Source organism: Hirundo rustica, chromosome 14 (assembly GCF_015227805.2).
Source record: "Hirundo rustica isolate bHirRus1 chromosome 14, bHirRus1.pri.v3, whole genome shotgun sequence".
NCBI classification, from domain to species: domain Eukaryota; kingdom Metazoa; phylum Chordata; class Aves; order Passeriformes; family Hirundinidae; genus Hirundo; species Hirundo rustica.
Genome location: NC_053463.1, coordinates 9,401,749 through 9,420,433, shown reverse-complemented (window position 1 = coordinate 9,420,433; position 18,685 = coordinate 9,401,749). Strand labels below are relative to the sequence as shown.

General features: G+C 43.6%; 2 protein-coding genes across 3 annotated transcripts; both read left to right on the top strand.

Annotated features, from left to right (window-relative positions):
* The first annotated feature begins 928 nt into the window (after positions 1-928).
* On the top strand, positions 929-13,078 carry C14H5orf24 (chromosome 14 C5orf24 homolog). 2 transcript variants are annotated; one of them, XM_040078333.1, is made up of 3 exons: positions 929-1,035; positions 8,409-8,838; positions 10,726-13,078. In XM_040078333.1, exons 2-3 carry the CDS (start codon positions 8,412-8,414, stop codon positions 10,764-10,766), a joined length of 468 nt encoding a protein of 155 aa, XP_039934267.1. In that variant the 5' UTR covers positions 929-1,035; positions 8,409-8,411; the 3' UTR covers positions 10,767-13,078. The 2 variants fall into 2 exon arrangements, with proteins under 2 accessions (XP_039934267.1, XP_039934265.1); XM_040078331.1 differs by lacking the exon at positions 10,726-13,078 and having other exon boundaries at positions 8,409-9,852.
* Positions 13,079-15,631: 2,553 nt separating this feature from the next.
* TXNDC15 (thioredoxin domain containing 15) lies at positions 15,632-18,685 on the top strand. Its single transcript, XM_040078320.1, has 5 exons — positions 15,632-15,698; positions 15,785-16,155; positions 16,682-16,845; positions 17,056-17,186; positions 17,877-18,685. The coding sequence occupies exons 1-5, from the start codon at positions 15,647-15,649 to the stop codon at positions 18,071-18,073; spliced, it is 915 nt and encodes a 304-aa protein (XP_039934254.1). The 5' UTR covers positions 15,632-15,646; the 3' UTR covers positions 18,074-18,685.

The following is an 18,685-nucleotide window of genomic DNA, read 5'->3' as shown; positions in this document are numbered from 1 at the left end:
CCCTATTTTTCAGGCTTTTTTGTGTGCCAGCCATTTAAGGACCAATATGATCATTCAGACCCTGGACCAAGGGTGCTAATGAAGGGCAGGAATCTTTCAGTCATTAACAAATGTGGATTAAAAAAATACGTTGGTTACAGCCCTCCCCAAGTGGGCAAAAGGTTAGATGGTGAAATGTGCTTAAAATTCATGTTTGTGTGGGATGTTTTTGGAAACAGTTGAAGTTGCAAATCCTGCAGTTGCTGTTCCTACTTGCAGGTATGAAGTTGTGTTTATAAGGAAGTGCTACTGCAATACTGGACTCTTCAGAACACAGATGGATGAAACAAAGCAAAATCTTTAATAACCAGCAGTCCCACATTGGCGCTGTAAGACACCGATGGTCCATGCCCGGACCCAACCCCGTGTAAGCTACGCTGGAAATGGCAGCTGTTCCCACTGCAGAGTCAGCAGGGAGAGAACTAACCTAATACATCGTTCTAATAGCCCTGAGGCTGGACTATGCCGTAATGGAGTGCAGCATGTGGTGGAGTGGAGGTGTTTGAGTGGATGTGGCACTCAGTGCATGGTCTGTTTGATGACGTGGTGTCAGTCACGGGAGGTCTTTTCCAACCTAAGTGAGCCTGTGACTGTGTGTACTTTTGACACAGAAGGTACCACACTCCTCCATCCAAACGGCGGTGATGGAAGCACCAGTAATCCTTAGCCGCAGCCAGGGATGTGCGCAGCCAGGCACAGCTCCTCACGCACTCGGGATCCGTGTGTGCCCTCACCGCTTCCCGCCCGCCCCACAAAATGGCGGCGGCCGCGCGGCCCCGACCCTCGGCGGCAGGAGGGGCCTCACCGGCCCCGCCCCGCGCGCGCCCCCGCGGCGCGGCCCCGCTCGGGAGCGCGCCCCGCTCGCCCCGCCGCCCGCGCCCGCCGCAGCGCGCCGCTCCCTCCCCTGCGCCCGTCCCCTCCCTGCAGCCGCCCGGCGCGGTGTGTGGGAGGCGGCCGCTGCACCCGCCGCCGCCGCCGCCCCCCCGAGCTCCTTAGGTAGGTGCGGGTCGGGCCCGCGGGCCCCGGCCCCTGCTCCGCGCGGTGGGAGGTGGCGGGCGGGCAAGATGGAGCCGCGGCCGGCGGGGGAGGGGAGCGGAGCGGGGCTCTCCTCTCCACCCTTCGGTCCCTCCCCGTCGCCGAGGGCGCTCCCGCGGTCTCCTCGCCCCGGGGTGCGGTGCTGGGCCCCGCGGGGCCGCGCGAGGGGAGCTGCGCCATCGCCGCCGGCCCCGCTGTCCCCGCCCGGCCGTGCCCCGGGCCGAGGGCCGGGCCCTGTCCGTGCCCCCCGCACGGGACACGCGAGGCCACTCCCGGCGCCGTGTCCCCGGCTGCGGCCCAGTCGGAGGGGGCTGTGCCGCCCCTTTGTCCTCTCAGCCGGCCCTTGGCCGCTCCAGGTGGGGCTGGGCCCTCCTGCTGTCCAGCCTGCGGCCGGGAATTGTTCTTTCCCTTCAGCACCCGCAGCTCCGTGCGTGGGGCTGGTGCGTGTGCAGGGCTGTTTACTTAGAGCATATTCCCATTCGCGTGGGGCATCTGGATATGTGCGTACAGCCCATGGGTGTATTTCCCGACACACCTAAGTAGCGGATGCCTTCGCTCACCTGCACATCGGGGTACCTGGAGAGCCTCACTGTGTCCCTGCTGTGCCTCTTTGCGTTCTGACATAACGAGTGTCAGTGCTGTGTATTCTCGTGGATAGTTATGCATAGTTTTGTGCATAGTCCTGGGGTAATTAATTAGTGAACAGTTGAGCCTTAAATTTGTGTGCAGTTCTTCCTGAATTAACAGTTATTTTGATCCGTGTGGTTTTTATTTGTGTAAAATGAAAGGGTAGGAGGAGTGCTGTTAAAATATTTCTAAAATTTTGGTTTATTTTTATTTCAGTTTTCAGATGCCACAGTTCCTCTTAGAATTTTGTGTGTGTGTCTGTACCTGTATCCCTCGTATTTTAGATGCAACTTTAAATTAAAAAAACGCCCAGCATGTTTTTCCATTGGCCATTGTTGAACAGATTCAACAAGTGGACTTTATCTTTCTACTGTCTCACACAAGGACACTGTCGTGGCAGGATTTGGGTGTGTGGAAGGTGTCCAGAGCCTTCTGCACGGTCCTGTCACAGAGAAACACTGTGGAAATGCACATCAGGAAGGAGATGCTTGAAGTCCTTTTGTGGTAGCAGGCTAGGGAAAGGAGAGGGTAGGTGAGAACACCCACTGAGATGAATGAGCACCTCTTACCTCTGGAGCTATTGTTGGAGACCGCAGCCCTGGAGAGAAGAGCGGGTGGGCGAGAACACCCACGGAGATGAACAAGTATCTCCAGCTCCTCGAAGGCCTTGTTCTAGGCTACGGCAAGGACTGCTCCTTTTTTTTTGGGAATAGCCCCCTGAGGTGAATGGACAATTCACAAACTAATCTTCCTTTATAAAGATCCACTTCTACCTGCTCCATCGTTCATATGCATATTTGGTTTGCCTTGAAGTTTGGTAATTGCAGAACCACAGAATAATGAGGGTGCAGTTTCAGGGTACTCTCCTGAGCCAGTTTGTCTGGCCTGATGGCGGCTGGATTCTGTGCTTCTCTATCCCCAGCTCTGGGGTTTTTCTCCAGCCTCCATTCCCTGTGCTGTGTTAGGGACGTGTCATGCCTGTCATCCAGATCTTCCAAGTCCACTAAGACCATCTTTTTGAGATCTTGTTATTTATTTTAAGTAACATTCCCAGGGAGTGGGGTCAGTGGCAGGCAGTGGGTAATGTGGCTTAGGCTGACCTGGGAGTGTCTCTGTGCTAATGGAAATGTGAGTTTCTGTTACTCTCTTGCCCCCATGCGTACACACTGTTGATTTTGCTTTCTTGTTGGATTAGTTTTCACCTGGATCAGATCCTTGGTGTTGATTTGTTCTGCTCTTGCAAAATAGTTAGTGTTGGCAGAAGGAGTGTGAATGTGGGAGAAAAGGAAAAGGCAGGATTGTCCCGTTCAGAAAAAGGGTGGATGCAGAGTGGTTTCTGTTGATTATGAAACCAAACTTAGTTGTGTCAGTGTGACTGGAGGTGCACAGGTAATTAAATCATTGATGCCATCTTCCTTAATTTTTCTGAAGCTGTTTTAAGCCTTTCAAGGTGTTCTGTTCATCATCATCATCATATATGATCTTAATTTTGGGGTGGGAAGAAGTCAGCTGACATCCTTGCTGATATCAGCATCTAGTGAAACTCTGCCCTTGGATATGGCTTATTTGTTTTTTAGGGTCAGAAAGCATAACAATTACTTGTTTGCCTGGTTTTGCAATCAAATAATGAGTGAACCCTAAAAGTTCAGTTTACTTGACACTTAGCCTAGTGGTGCTTGCCAACATCAACTCTTTGTGAGAGCAGTTGAGCTTTGTCTGTAATACAAAGCTGGTGCTTAGGCTTTGGAGAGCTTCGTTTCTCCTAGGGTGTCTGAGTCAAAAGACTTGAACTCCCGGGGGCACAGTGACCAAACCCAAGTTGCAGCTCTCTGGTGAGGAGCAGGAGGCACAGATGCTGGTGAGGGAAGGCTCCCACTTCTGTCTGGCACATCTGGGGAGGGGGAATTCTGAATCTGGGTGTTTCAGCTCCAAATAACTCTTCTCTTAACTTCTGTCATACAAGAAAATGACTCTGGGTCACCAGGAGAAGTTCCATACTTTTAAATTGTATTGCTTGGGGAACTCTTAATTTCTAAGAATAATTGAGAAAGAAACTGTTTCCAAAATTATGTTGTCTCTTGATTTGCAGTCTTATGTTGTCACGTAGTAACTCTAGCAAGTCACTGCAGTAAAGAAATTGTTTCTTATATTTTGACAGTTTTTAATATATTTTACTAGGTGTCATACAGTGAGAAAAATCATATTGTGCACCAGCTGTGGAAAGGGCTTCATAAGCAGAGTGTGGAAAAGCTGATAATCAAGCTTCACAAGTAGATAAGATTTCAGTTGTAGGTTCAGGTGTTACACTGTAAGTTGTGCCACTGGTAGAATTTCCTACTTAGTATTTTTAATATATTTACATTTATGTGAATACTCAAGGTAAGGTGCATCTTTGTGAAAGCAAGCAGTTAGAGGGTTTTAAAAACTGGGTAATGCCCTACTTTAGCAAGAGTTAATGTGTAGAAAAGGAGCTGACAATAAAAGGGACATGTGAAAAACATTTAAATTGATAGAATTAATTCTTCTCAGTGAGTGATGAAAGGATTTCTCACACATGCTGTCCTAAAAGAGAAGAACAGAACTAACACCATATTTCTGTTGTGGTCTTGGAAGGGAAAATATTCCTTCTGCTGCTTTTGCTGCTCAACCCCCCTGCAAAGCAAAGGAGCCCTGTGCCGCTCCCCAGAGCCGTGGAACTGAGCATAGAGGGTCCTTTATGAGGGATCCTGAACAGAGCCGGGCCTGTGCTCCGCTCCCACAGCGTTCACTGGCAGCAGTGACCTTCAGGGAGCTGTGCACAAATGATGCTTGTGGGCTGCGTGTGTTGTTAAGTAGCAAGTCACATACTTTGTATGTGTTGGGTGATGATGAAAATGTGCTGCTACAGCCTCCCACAGCCCCATCGATACTGTGGGAACTCTTGCAAGCACAGCGGTGAAAAACCTCAGAAAAACGAGTGGGTGTTGTATACTAACGCTCATTAAAAGCAAAATTGTCCCTGTTGGTGTGAGGAGTTTACCCTTCCTGATATTCATTGTTTGAAAAGCTGTAATATAGATGGACTTGGAGTTTTGTGCAGTTCTGCTGTGGTTCAGGTGTGTTTTAGCAGAAGTCAGAGGCACTTGCTGAGTCAGGTCTGCTGTCCTGGTGCTCACCACGCCACAGAAGGCAGGCTGGGGTGGCTGAGAGCAGAGCAGTTGACTGCTGCTTGTGCTGGGACTGATTATTCTGCTCAGTGCAGATAATGGGTCTCAGGTCCAGTATTCAGTTTAAAATAACTACTGCAAGTGCCTGTTTTGGGGGGGCTTGTGAGCTCCTCTGCTTATCAATGCTTTCATCTTGTCTACACTGGCAGCTAAATCATGCCCATGAGGAAGGCATGGTGTGATGTTTGAAACCTAAGGATGGCATCACAGCACAGCCCAAGAGGATGTTTTTATGTAATGTGATTAGAGTAGCTTTGATATTACAGTTTTGTGTAGTGAACAGGTCATGAATGGGCATTTCCTTCAGGAGGAAAGCCTGGAGAGAGAGATGGACCATAACAATACCAGGAGCCTTAGCAGCTGTGAGCTAGAGCTGTATGTTAAGCTGTATTTTAGGGATAGGAGGAGAGGTCATCACCATGTCCAGACATCTCCCTGTAGCAAAGCTTTATGGGTCCCAGCTGGATTGTCCTGCTTCTTTCTAGCAGTGGTGAAACTTCTGTGCTTTGTTGCATGAGAAGCTGCCTTTCTTTTCCCAAAGCCAGCTTTTATACAAAAGGAGGAGTGCCTCCTCCTTTTGTATAGATATAAATTACCAGGTACTAAAAGATCTGTATAGAAAATCATCCACAGTCACTTTCCAGCAAATCTTTTTGAAATACAACTAGATTTCTTTGTTGCAGTGCCTCGTCTTAACTGTTTGTTGATACAGAGCTATTTAGCCAGTCAGTTCAATCAGTTTAAAAACTGATTTAAGTAAACTGTCTCAAATATTCTTACATGTCTATTTACAGGTTTAAAACAAGAAAGTTCTATCTTGTTGGAAACTTTTTGGAGGGTTTTATTCAAGAATGATTGCACACAAAGTTGTATGTGTTTAGCTATATAATTTAGCTAGAGTGTAATTTTTAAGTTGGCATAGCTTTACATTTTATACCAATTCTCTTTTATACTGTATATCTCCCTGCCAAGAAACCTGCTTCCACTCTACAGATAGACTCTCTACATTCTTTTATTCCCCACTGTAATGTGAATGAAGGAAAATTATGCTGGAGATTCCATGTTAGGGTAATTAAGCTTGATTACAGATTTCCTTTTAAAAACTTTTAAAAAAAAAGTCTCAAAGAAGATAGAAGAGGAACCTTGGCTACTACTTGAAATTTGCATGGTTTGATGAAAATGATGCAGGGGCGGGGGGAAAGCATTAAAAAAAATCCCATTGGCAGTCTTCCACTGAGATTGGGGGTTTTGTTAACCTTCCTCTAGAAAGAAATTGTAAACAGTTACTGATTTGTACTGTCTTTCTTGGTTCATCCATTCCAGTGATGCTGGTTGTTGCCAGATGGAAGGTCAAGTACCATCAGCCAGGGCTTGTGTTTGAAGTCAGTGTTTGTCGGTGGTATTGCAGTAGACACAGAGCACATGCATATGGTGATGAAGCTCCAGCACTTGTCAGCTACAGCAGAATATATTCACTGTCTAGGAGTACTTATGATGGTTCTCCCCCAGAAAGATGGACGGAAAAATCGCCCCAACTGTAATGAGGAAAAAAAGCAGAGAGTAAGAATGTAAGACAGGAGTGAGAGTGAGGGTGAGCGTGGTTGGTCTCATGAGAAATACCAGGGGCTTCTGCTTTTATTGAGTGCCTTCTCCTGGCTCTGGTGTGTTCTTTGGAAACTGGGCAGCTCAACTGATCCTTCTTTGTGGCAGTTGAGCTTGGAGCAGTGTTTTGGGGCCAAAGGCAGTATTCCTGTGTTTAAAAGAGTACTGAGACAAGAATGCTGCTCCCCACTCCAAGTGTCTCTAGTGGATCAACAAACAGCCTTTCAGAGCTGCTGGGCTTTACTCTCTCTGCAGCAAAAGGAGATTATAGAACCCTCATGTTTGCAGTTACATATCATGAAAAATCTCAGGTATTTTTTTTGTGATATTGCAGGCACTTTTCTAGTGGGGTTAAAGAAAGGTAACTTTTTTTTTTTTTTGACTGCTATTTGTAGGAAACCTTAAGCTTCATTCTGTATTGCTGCACAGAAAAGTCTCTCTGGTCTATTGACCTGAGCTTATTTCCTTTGTCCTTTGCTAAGTGCAGGCTTGCAAACTATTCTTCATTGTTTTGTTTGGATGTTAACAGCTGCAATAACAGTGGTTTTACTTTTGTTCTACTGTGCCTCATGCAATGCAGCAGGATTGTAGCACTTGGATTATCTCTGCTAGAACATCTAATATTTAAACTATATTACTATCATAATTTCACTATTTGACATTAACCCATATTCATATATTTGCACAAGAGTAATGTACACTGTAATGTGCCTTTGACAAGCCAGGGTAGATTGAGTGTTCCAACAGGGAATGTATCCTTTGTAATCAGGAGAAAAGAGCATGGAGATTTACTCCAGGGTAAATAGACTGTGCTGTGTGCATTCTCTCTGGCTGGCAGGAAGCATTCATAACTGACAAATAAATTCAGTAATCAATGGTAGAGTTTAAATTGTGTTGCTGTAGGTAATATTCCAGAGCTATTGTAGGGAAAAGATAATAAATCTTCCAGACCTTTTATATGTGTGAAATTTTACCATGGGAAGACGTTTTTGGTGTGTTAAGTGTGGCTGTAAGACAGAGAAGTACTCTGAAGGGCCAGATTTTATTTGCTTAATTTTGTCTTCAGCATGGCTAAATATTACTATCTTAGACTTTTGAGTATTTGCAGCTTATTGAAGTTGTAGAACAGTATAGTTGAATGGAAGATGTGATTGCTTTATTTACCAGAGTTGTTGGCAATGCCAACAGTACCAACATATCTCAGTGCTGGCATTGCTAGCAGTTTGTATGTGCTCTCCTAACTAGGACAGCAGTGGGATTTTGTGCAATCCAGCATCTTGTACTTTGTTACAAATTCATTTCATCCCTCTGCTTTCCCAGCTATGGCGCCGTTGTGTTGCCAAATGCCTTATATGTTTCTTTCTTTGACATTAATTGTGACATGAAATAAGAAAAATGATTAGCACTGTTGTTTTGCTGCAGTTAAGCAAACAAAAAAACATTTAAGATCCTATATCTACTATACCAAGAGAGTTATAACATATCTTTGTTTGGCGTACAGCTGAGTCACATATTAATCTTAGAGCTAGAACAACTAAAATGTAGATGAGATTTGGTTAGAAAGGTTTTGGAATTGTAGAAGAGCAAATATTGTAGGTCTTGGTTGCTGAAATGGCGTTGTTCAGTTTTTTAACTTCTTCCCTAATGATACCTATGTGAATAATATGTGGTTTAAACTGCCCTTTTAAACTATGTGTAAAGGTTACTGTGCAGAACCTCAAGTGAAGGCTTAATAAAACTAATTTTAAAAGTAATTTACTCACATCAGTACCGTTTGCTAAAAATAGACTAAGTAGTTTGGACTAATTTTATGAAACAGCTTTTGAAAGATTCGCTTTTTGTGGAACGCTGCAGTATTATGATATATTGATACCTATTTCCCTCTCCTGTTTTTGGTAGAAAATGATGCACCCTGTTGCCAGCAGTAATCCAGCTTTCTGTGGGACCGGCAAGAGCTCTTGCCTGAACGAAGACAATGTGAGGGCTGCAGATCAGTTTGACCTCTACGCCACACAGCAGAGCAAGTACAGCCACGCAGTCAGCCACAAACCCATTGCCTGCCAGAGACAAGATGCCTTGAACGACCCCCACTTGCAGACCACAAGTGGCAGGAACATAGAGACAAAAGATGAACTAAAGAAAAAGAAAAACCTCAACCGCTCCGGGAAACGTGGAAGGCCGTCAGGGACCACGAAATCAGCAGGGTACCGAACCAGCACAGGTCGACCCCTGGGGACCACCAAAGCAGCTGGATTTAAGACAAGTCCAGGCAGACCCTTGGGTACAACTAAAGCAGCAGGATACAAAGTCAGCCCAGGCAGACCTCCAGGTAGCATTAAAGCTCTATCACGGCTTGCAAATCTAAATTATACCTGTGGCAGTGCAGCTTTTCCTTACCCTATGGTGCATAACAGAGGAGTCCATGCTGCTGGTGAAACTAGCAGCAAAATCAAACAGCCTAATGAATGAAGGGAGGGAATGAGTAACTCCTTACTAATCTGCTTTATGCTGATTTTGGGCATGTTTCTTGAGTTTTCTTGTAATGTTTGTTTAAGTCTGAGTTTCTAGATTTTTATTTCAATAATGCCATAACCTAGGGGTGCAATTAATAACTTTTACAGAATGTTGAGAAGGCTTTGGTTTAAAGAGGCTTTTTTTGTTTTAAATAATAATTTATAAGGAAGTCTACAATGATACATTATGCCTTGGTGTCAATACTTAAGTAATGTCCGTGTCCCTAATTTTAAGTTCAGTTTCTCATAAATCTAGATGTGTGGCTGTGCATTAAATAATTAAAATAAGAAGGACAGACATTAGCTGGCTGATGGTTCATGATGTGGCCTGTCCCACAATAAGCAATTTAGCCAGTTAAGTTCTTACTTGGTAAGAAAAATTGATAAAGTGGCAAGCCACATTTTCCACTTCTGCAGGGCCCTCTACAGACCTCACATAGACTTAAAATATACTTAAAAACTTAACAACAACAAAAAAACCCCTTTTTTTCTAAAGTGATTTCCAGTGGCTTTCATTTCTGGAGTTGTAGCATTAAGTGAATTTCAACTAATGCTCCAAAAATATTTTGGAAGATATTAAAGAAACCTGAGCATTTGTACAGTGCATTACAGCTTCACAGCGCCTTACTAAGACAAGTTACTTTGCCTTTAGGTGAGAGCTGTTCTTTTAGTTACACTGTTACAGGATTCTGCTGGGTAATTTTGAAATGCCTAATAGTACATATACCAAACCACAAATAATTCTTTGAAATTTGAAATATTTTATAAGAAATTAAGTACGGTTCATTCTAGTTAGGCACTTGATTAATATCAAGCAGTATGTTCTTAAATCTGTAAATAGCTATTTACGCTGGCTTTTGCCTTTCAAATCTGTGCTTAGATGGCAACAGTTTAATAGCTTTTAAAGTAATAACTTATAATGTTTACAAATTAAACTTTTTAAAATAGACACTGTTGCCAAATTTTTAGACTCAGTTTTGCCAGATATTCCTGGAAATAGTTATTTCATTGTTAGACATTTATACTATATTTAAGTTATGGAAGCTTATATATCTACCAAAGGACACCATTTTCATGATTTATAAAAGCAAACTGTAGAGCTGATGCAAACAGGATGCAGTTTACTGCACTGCTAGATCCCAGATATAGAGTAATTCATCTATGCATGCAAGCTGGAAAAAAATGTTGTTGGTTAACTATAAATACCTTCCTTGATTCAAACTAAAACCTCCGCTCCTCCCAAAAGAAATGTTACATTTTTCAACTGGATGTGTGTAATTTTTTTTTAAGTGTGGGAGAATGTGCAAGTGTGAGTGTGTAAAATACTTTCATCTAGACTTAAAGAAAAAAACAGTCCTCATTGTTGCATATTGTTTGTTCTAAATTATTTTTCCTGAAACAAAAACTTTTTTTTTTTTTTTTTAAATCTGGAAGAAAGTTTACATTTAAGTCATTTCACATATAAAATGACTTTACGATAAATTTATAGCTTGAAATACCCGGGGAGGGGGAATATGTAGAGTTTGCAGATTTGGGGGAGAAGAAAATTTGGGTTAATTGAGCCTGTACTGAATGGGTAATGATGACGGTCATTTTCGTTAACATAAATGCTATTCTGGCCTGCTGTAATTTTGACTAGACCTCTTGATTTCACTGATGACAACTTAAGAAACAGATGTCATGTTTCATACCTTTTTTATCAGGAAAAAAGCAGCAAGCCTTCAGGTGTTCCAGTGATGCCTAACACATATTGAGCTGGACTTTTGCTGTACTTTACAATAGGTGTGTTGAATTGTTTTGGGGGAACTGTGTATGCACTGGCAACTAAGACAATGAACCTCAACTTATACTGGATGGCTCCTTAGTCGATAGATGAACTGATGGCAGCTAAATTGCTACTAAGGAATAGTTTCTTCATGCTGAAGCTCTGAAATCCAGTTGTATGTTCTGTTCCTCAACAAACTTGCAAGTCTGAAATTTAGCAGTCTCTCTCAGAAGATGTAACTTCTGACACATGCAAAATGCTAACGTGAGTTCATTCACCCTCAGGATCTGTGTTGTATTGGCTGTTTTTAATCAGATAATTTTTCAGCAAAAGACTGCTTTAAGTTCTTTCCTGAACTCAGCTGGGCAAGCAGTCCTCTTCAGCTGAATGTATAACTGCAGGAGTGTCACACCTCGCTGGCAAGGAACGTGTTGCATGTCACCACTGTACCTTGGAGAAGCTCCACTCCTTACCTCCTCCTGTTGATCCTGTCCGTTCCTCACTTGTGCATCCACTCAATGGTGCTGTGCTGCGTCAGGAGATAATGCAGATGTATTGCTGTTCTGCTAGTATAATTTGTATTCAAGTATGCTGATGAAATAATGAAATCACCTAAGCAATTTCTGTTCATTACAGTGTTTATTAATTATATCAGATGAAATATAATCCCAGTAAAAACTAATTAACGTTGTCAGTTGTGAAGTGATGAGCATCAACTAGAAAAGTGTTCAGAGAGCCTGCAGTGTGCTGCTTGGTGCTCTGGATTTAGGAATGAGACCAGAAGTGCACTGCTGGCATTTCCTAATTCTGCTTGATTTTATATCTGACTAGAGTTCACTGGTGCTGTGCAGTGAGGGGAGAAAAAAAAAAAAGAGGAGATTCAACGTGACTAGAAATGGAATTTTCAAATACTTCTGTTCTTCCTATGTATACTCTGCAGAATACATTGTGCTTTTTTCAACACTTTTCTTTCCATGAGAAACACTGAAACAGCATGTTAATGCCTAAACTTTATTAGTACCAATGGGAAAACTGGCATTTTCCCCCCATAGTATGAAAACATTACTTGTAAGGTAAATTGCTTATTTTATATTATATATCATAATTCAGCTATTCATAAGCTAGGATCACTGTTGTGTGTTAACACTGTTCAGAAGACCGACATGTCAAGTTTAGGTTTTAATAATTTCTTTTAATTATCAAGTTTCTAATGTCTTATTTATACATAAATGAAATGTATTAGCTTGCTATTATTCCTTAATGATGCTATAAAGTTCACTGTTTAAGATACGTATAGTAACTACTATTCATTTTCTGATTAAATTTACTTAAACTTTTAAACCAAATAATTTTGCTACTATAAAGTCTTGCACTGGACAGATTCAAGATGCTAGCACGATACTTGGGCAGAAAAAATCAGATACCACCAGAATCAGCTGACTTTGATATCAAAGATGATATTTTTAAAATCAGCACTTAGCTTTGTCATTAAAGCAACGTTCTTTATATCTTGGATTTAGTTTAAAGTAATCAAATTAACTAGAGCCATTAAAGATCTCTCTTCTGAATGAATATATTTTCACTTTGTCTGAAGGATCTTAATGTTCAGTCAGGACAAAACCAAGCCTTGTCAGTGATGCATCTGTGAAGAGAATTACCTGGAACTACAATACACCGAGTAATTCAGATGAGAATTTAACTCCCTCCCCCATTTTGAAGAGCTTTAAAAGGCAGAGCAATGTGAAGTCATTTGTGCAATGGTTTCATTAGCTGTGACTCTGCTGTTCTTTGTTATATGTAGTATAATATTTCATGCTACCCTTAGAGTTGACAGTTAAAACAGCTGATAACAATCATAAATACTTGGAACTGCAGACTTCATTTCTGATTACAAAATGTTTATTCTTCTCTATTTTAATGCATATATTTTACCACCGCTAAATATATTTATGACTTTAGTAGAGACTAGACCTTTCTCCTTGTGACTTTTTTTCAAAATAGAAGAATCTGTATTCTGAAATTTGAACCACTTTCTGTTCCTTCAATCTTTTCATCATTTGTTTTTCCACAGGTTTACTTTGTGGGTAACAGTAGTCTGTTAAATAACTAGTATCAGCACCCTGTCCTCTGCTGTAAAAAGCCTGATTAGATACTGTGTATGGTTTTATGTCCATGAACTTGAGCTACTCGTGTGCAATTATGTGTATGGGAATGGAGTAGTGTTCATGATCTGTATTTACATCATCATATGGATGTATATTTATTAATAAAGTTAATACTTTAAAACCTAACCATTTTCCCTGTTGTTTTTTTAGTACCTTTCAAATACTGGCTGAAGATGCCAGTTGACAGCGTTACCTGCTTGTTACGGACACGTTATGCATATTTGCATTAAGGCAGAAAGACTCCACGAGTTGCAAGGTGTCAGGAGATAGAGGAATGCCGCTTATTTTTTATTAAATGATAACAGTGTAACAGTAACTTAATTGTTCTTTCACTCAAATAGGAGAAAAGGGGATGAAAGGAGCTATAACCCTGTATGGATAAATAGTCAACTGCTAACTTTTTACTCTGTTGCACGTGGAAATCAATTTGAAAGTACTCATAAATAAGGTTTTCATGGAATGGTAGTCATAATTCATTATTCTGTGATGAATAAGATGTATTTATCTCTGTATTCCAGGAATATTCCAATTTATCTGTGTTGGTAAGATGTACTCTGCAACTCTTTATTTTTTTATCTTTACTGAAGTTTTTTAATAATTTTAGGGAAGAACAGGCAGTCCTACCCACCAGAAGCTGCAGTCCAGACTCCCACGCCTGCATCCTCTGCTTGCCTTCCACCACCCTGTGATTTCTTTTCTGTGAACTTTCAAAGGCCTTGAATACATCTGGAGCTGGAACATTCCAAATGTCAGTTGCTGTTATTTTGCAGACTTTGAATTTACCTGAAAAGGACATTTGATGCATTGATTGGGGTTTTTTTGGTTGGCCATTCTGATAGTTCTATATACTTGGCTTTCAAGATGACTAGGTATGTTCCAAACAGAGTCTGCTACATACTGGTCTAAAAATCTCAGCTCTTGGACATGACTGCATGAGCAACATGGATTCTTTATGGCAGGAAGGATATTATGTTAGGCTTAAATTCACCATAAGAAGCTGTTCTCAAGTTGAAAATGCTGTTTTGACTTAAACATAACGACGAGGGGTAATGGGGCAGCTTGTTCTTTTGCTAGTCTGCAACAGTTTGGATTCCCTTTGTGCTTTTGCTTTCAGGCTTGCTCTGTATCAGCTAATCTAATTAAATGTTTTCCTTTTATGTGCAAACCTCATGTTTTCTATTTTTAGACTTAATATGTCCTCATTATTCGTGCTTATGCAAATTGGACTTTGAAAGAAAAAGCTTCAAGCGAGAAAATGTGTGCTGTAAGGAATGACAGTTGGAGAAGTACACCTGAATACAAACAAACCCAAAAAATCTCATTTCTGTAATAAATTACCCTCATCTTCATTTATACACGTGTACTTCATTTTTCCTGCCCTTTTCCAGTGTGCATGGTTCCTGCTCCCCTAGGTCATAACTATCAGGTTTTGACAGATGCAGGGTTCTGGCAAAATCTCATTGTGCACTCCTGGCAGTTTTAAGGAAGTGTGTTAAAAAAGATATCAGCACTTGAAGTAACGTCTTCATTTTCAAAATGCCCCGAATAGTCTTGAGGCTTCACTATTAAACTGAAATAAATTAAAAACTAATTTTGCAACAGGAAAAATAGAATTTCCTGAAAAGGAATATGGAAGTATTTATCTTGCCTTTCTGCTTGGGACCTTTGGTTGATAAGCTGCTGGACCTGAACTCTTCTGTTTACTTTTAAAAATACGCCTTTAGGTTGCCGCATTTTACCCTTACCCCAGCCTGCTGGAGGTTAAGGCACGGTTTGTGTGCACACAACTCCCAAACGGGACCGTGCTTCCCTAACGAGGGTGGGAGCAGGCAAATCCTTCTCCAGGCAGCTGGGGCTGCAACACCGGCTTGTAAACAGGCTTTGGTTCCAGGGTGCATTATGCGCCCTCAGTCGCTGTTCAGTCACAGCAGCCTGCCGAAGCCATGGGATGGCCTCGTTCCAAGAATTTCCAACCACAACCAATTTAAAATCAACAGCGAAACGCCTCCAGCAGCATCAGCAGCCCGACACCGGGCCCGGGCAGCGGCTCCGGTGACACCGTCCGGGCTCAGCCCTGCAAGGCGGGATCACAGAGCCATAGGCTGGTTTGGGTTGGAAGGGACCTTAAAGAACATCTTGTTCCACACCCCTGCCATGGGCAGGGACACCTGGCACTATCCCAGGTTCTCCAAGCCCCGTCCAAACTGGCCTTGAGCACTTCCAGGGATGGGGCAGCCACAGCTTCTCTGGGCAACCTGTGCCAGGGCCTCGCCACCCCCACAGTAATTTTTTTCTTAAAATATTTTTAGTAAATTTTAGTAAATTTTCCCCTTATATCTGATCTAAACAGTTTTCCCTTGTCCTGTGACATGCGCTTGTAAATAGTTCCGTCCCATCCTTCCTGTAAATTCCCCTCAGGTACTGGGAGGCCGTAATTCGGTCACCCGAAGCCTTCTCCAGGCTTGAACACTCCCAATGCGGGGCTCGGCGGGGCCGCGAGAAAACTCAGTTAAACCCACCCGCTTCATACCTAACACGAAGAAGGATCTATCCCCCCCCCCCCCCCCCCAGCGCTCTGAGGGCTCTTCCCACGGAAGTACGAAGGGCAGAGGAACTGGAAGTGACCCGGGGATCCGGCGGAAGCGGTCGTTGTCCGGGGAGACGCGGCGGTGGCTGCCGGGGCCGGGGCTGAGGATGTGGCGGCTGCTGCTGGCGCTGGCCTGGCTCTGCACGACCCTTCCCACAGGTGCGGCCGGGGGGCTCCGGGTGCGCGGGGCGGGGCGGGCGGGGCGCGGAGCTGACACCTCCCTCCGTCCCTCTCTGTCCCCGCAGGAGCGGCGGCGGAGCGGAGCGCGGGCGGCCCCGAGCCGGTGCGGTACCGCACGGCCGAGATGGCGGACGCGATGCTGGGCAGCGGGGCCCTGGCCGAGCAGCCCGTGCTGCTGTCGGCGGTGCCGGCCGAGGCGAGCGGCGGCCCGGCGGGGGCTTGCGATGCGGCGGCCGCGGGCGATGCGTGCGGGCCGGCGGGGAGCGGCCCCGCGGCCGCCCAGGCCCGGGAGCAGCCCGTGCTGGAGGCCGTGCTGCCCGCGCCCGCTGAGGAGCAGAACGGCACCGACAGCGCCAAGGCTCCCAAGGTGAACTGCGAGGAGAGGAACACGACGGGCATCGAGCGCTTCACGCTGCAGATCCTGAACGTGTCCCAGGTACGCGGGTGGCCCGCTAGTGCCCGGTGTGGGTGTGAACGCGTGAGGGTGGTGGAAGATGCCCCGTCAGCCTGTTGCTCTCAGTGCTTGACTTAGTAAATTTCCTTGTGTAAGGTCCTCTGTTCTACCGAAGAAAAGATACGACTGGGTAAGGAGGCTTTTTGGGCCATTCTGAGCAGGGGAAAAGGGAGTTAAGGCACTTCATGTGCCTGTGTATGTTATCTCTGTGCCTGCAGGGTACTGCAGCTTTCCTGCTCTGTGGATGGGTGTTTCTGTTGGAAATCGTTAATGGCAGTTAGTGCCAGCTTGTTTCTTGTAACGATTATGTCTATGTATATTTTTAAGTGATAAACTTTTGAAACAACCTTTAAAAAAGTTTATATACAATTCCCCACCTGTTTTAAAAGGTGCGGCTGCTTGATCACTATTGCCAAGTACCTAATCAATTACTTAATGCTGCATTCCTACACAGAACTTAACTGTTAAATATGTAATTGTTCGTGTTTGTTCTTCTGCTCTGTCCAAGGACTTGATGGAGTTCCTGAACCCAAACAGCAGTGACTGTACATTGGTCCTGTTTTACACACCGTGGTGCCGCTTTTCTGCCAGCTTGGCGCCTCATTTTAACTCTTTGCCCCGAGCATTTCCAACTCTTCGCTTCCTGGCACTGGATGCATCCCAGCACAGCAGGTAACTCACTCTATGCTCTAGCATATGCTCCCTATGCTCTAGCTGCAGTTTATTTCTGTTAGCTGTGAGCTTTAAAAATACGAGTGACTTTTTTTTCTACATAAAGTGACAATTTTATTTAGTGAAACTGATGCTTTTGGTATTGTGACTGTCTTTATTTCTTCCTCCAGAAGATTTAATTTCCTTCATACTGTTTTTTTCTTTATGTAGTTTATCAACTAGATTTGGAACTGTGGCTGTACCAAATATCCTCCTTTTCCAAGGTGCTAAACCTATGGCTAGATTTAATCATACAGACAGAACGCTGGAAACCCTGAAAGACTTCATCTTTAACCAGACAGGTGTGTAAATCAGCCCTGGTTTGTCAGTGGGAAGAACAGGCTGGCTTTAAGGTCCAAACCAGGCTTTCCTGTCCCAGTGTGTGTTCTTTAAACAGAATGTCATAAAGACCCTGAGAGGACCCGGTAGAGGTTCACTTAATCAGTTGTTGCTGTGAGCTGGATTTCAGCCTGCACTGAGAGCTGAAGATCAGCTCCTTGGGCTGCTGTCACAGAGCAGGAGGAACAGTGGGGTTTAGCTAGAGAGGCTGCCAGAAGGATGGAGAACATCTTCCTGCCCAAAGTTTTAATTGAGAATGAGATAAATTAAACTCTCTTTGCCACTCAGCTAGCTCTCTTCTAATCCACACTGAAGTGCTGTGTGGATCTGCATTTCCAGAAATGCACAAAAATGAGATTCCTGAAAAAACACTGAATTAAATTCCCATGTGCTGAAAAACCCCCACAACTTATCCAAAACAGTGCTATGGGAGGACAGAACAAGCCTTCTCTTGTTATGCAAATACACATAAAACTCACTAAGTTTTTACATAAGTAACTCATATCCTGGGTATATGTTTATGTACAAGGGCCATCTCACCAAAATTTTAAGTGCACCTGTGTTTGTGCCTTAGCCAGAGAGCCAGAACAAGAGACAGAACCAGCTTCTCTGTATTAGCGATTATGATGTTGACCAAGTGCTTTGTTTTTCAGGGATAGAAGCTAAAAGCGATGTGGCTGTGACCGAGGAAGACTGGGAAGGGCCCCTGCCAAGCGTTCTGACGAAGGGCATAGACTGGCTGCTCCTGTTCTCTGTGCTCTTCCTGGCTGGCTTTGTCATGTACGCCACCATCCGCACGGACAGCATCCGCTGGCTCATCCCGGGACAAGAGCACGAGCATCAGGAATAACCGCAGATGTTCAAACAGGGACAAAATTTTCCACTTATTGCTGAAGTGGGGATTTCTATGGACTAGAAGTACCTAGGAATGGACTGTTGAGTTTGTTGGTTGTAATTTATAATAATGACTAAAAATTTGCTTTATTTATCAATTATTGAATCTGTAACGAGCATATTTGTGGTGATTACAGTGGTAAGTGAACAAGTATGAAAAAACGAACTAAAGTGTTTATTAAGCTGCTCTGATTGACCTCTTTTTGATGGACTGCGACGTAATTAGTGGTACATTTGTGGATCAATTTGTAGATCAGGGAAGAATTTAACAGCACATTGGTCTGTGCGTGGCACTGCAAGGAAAATGAACTATGAAGATGTTTTAAATTATTTTTCACTCCCATGGAGGTGACTGTTCCCATCTCTGGCGCTGAGGTTCAGTGCTGTTTTTCTCATTTGCTTTCCTCTGAGTTTTGCTTAAGTAGCAGTTCTTCATGAGATTTAGAGTCACTTCCCAAGCTCACCTTACTATTTCTGTGTGTGTATACAACTAATTTACCACACTACTGTTGAATGAAATTGTATTAATTGTCCTTTTTTAAAAAAATAAATCAGGTTTTTAGTGTAA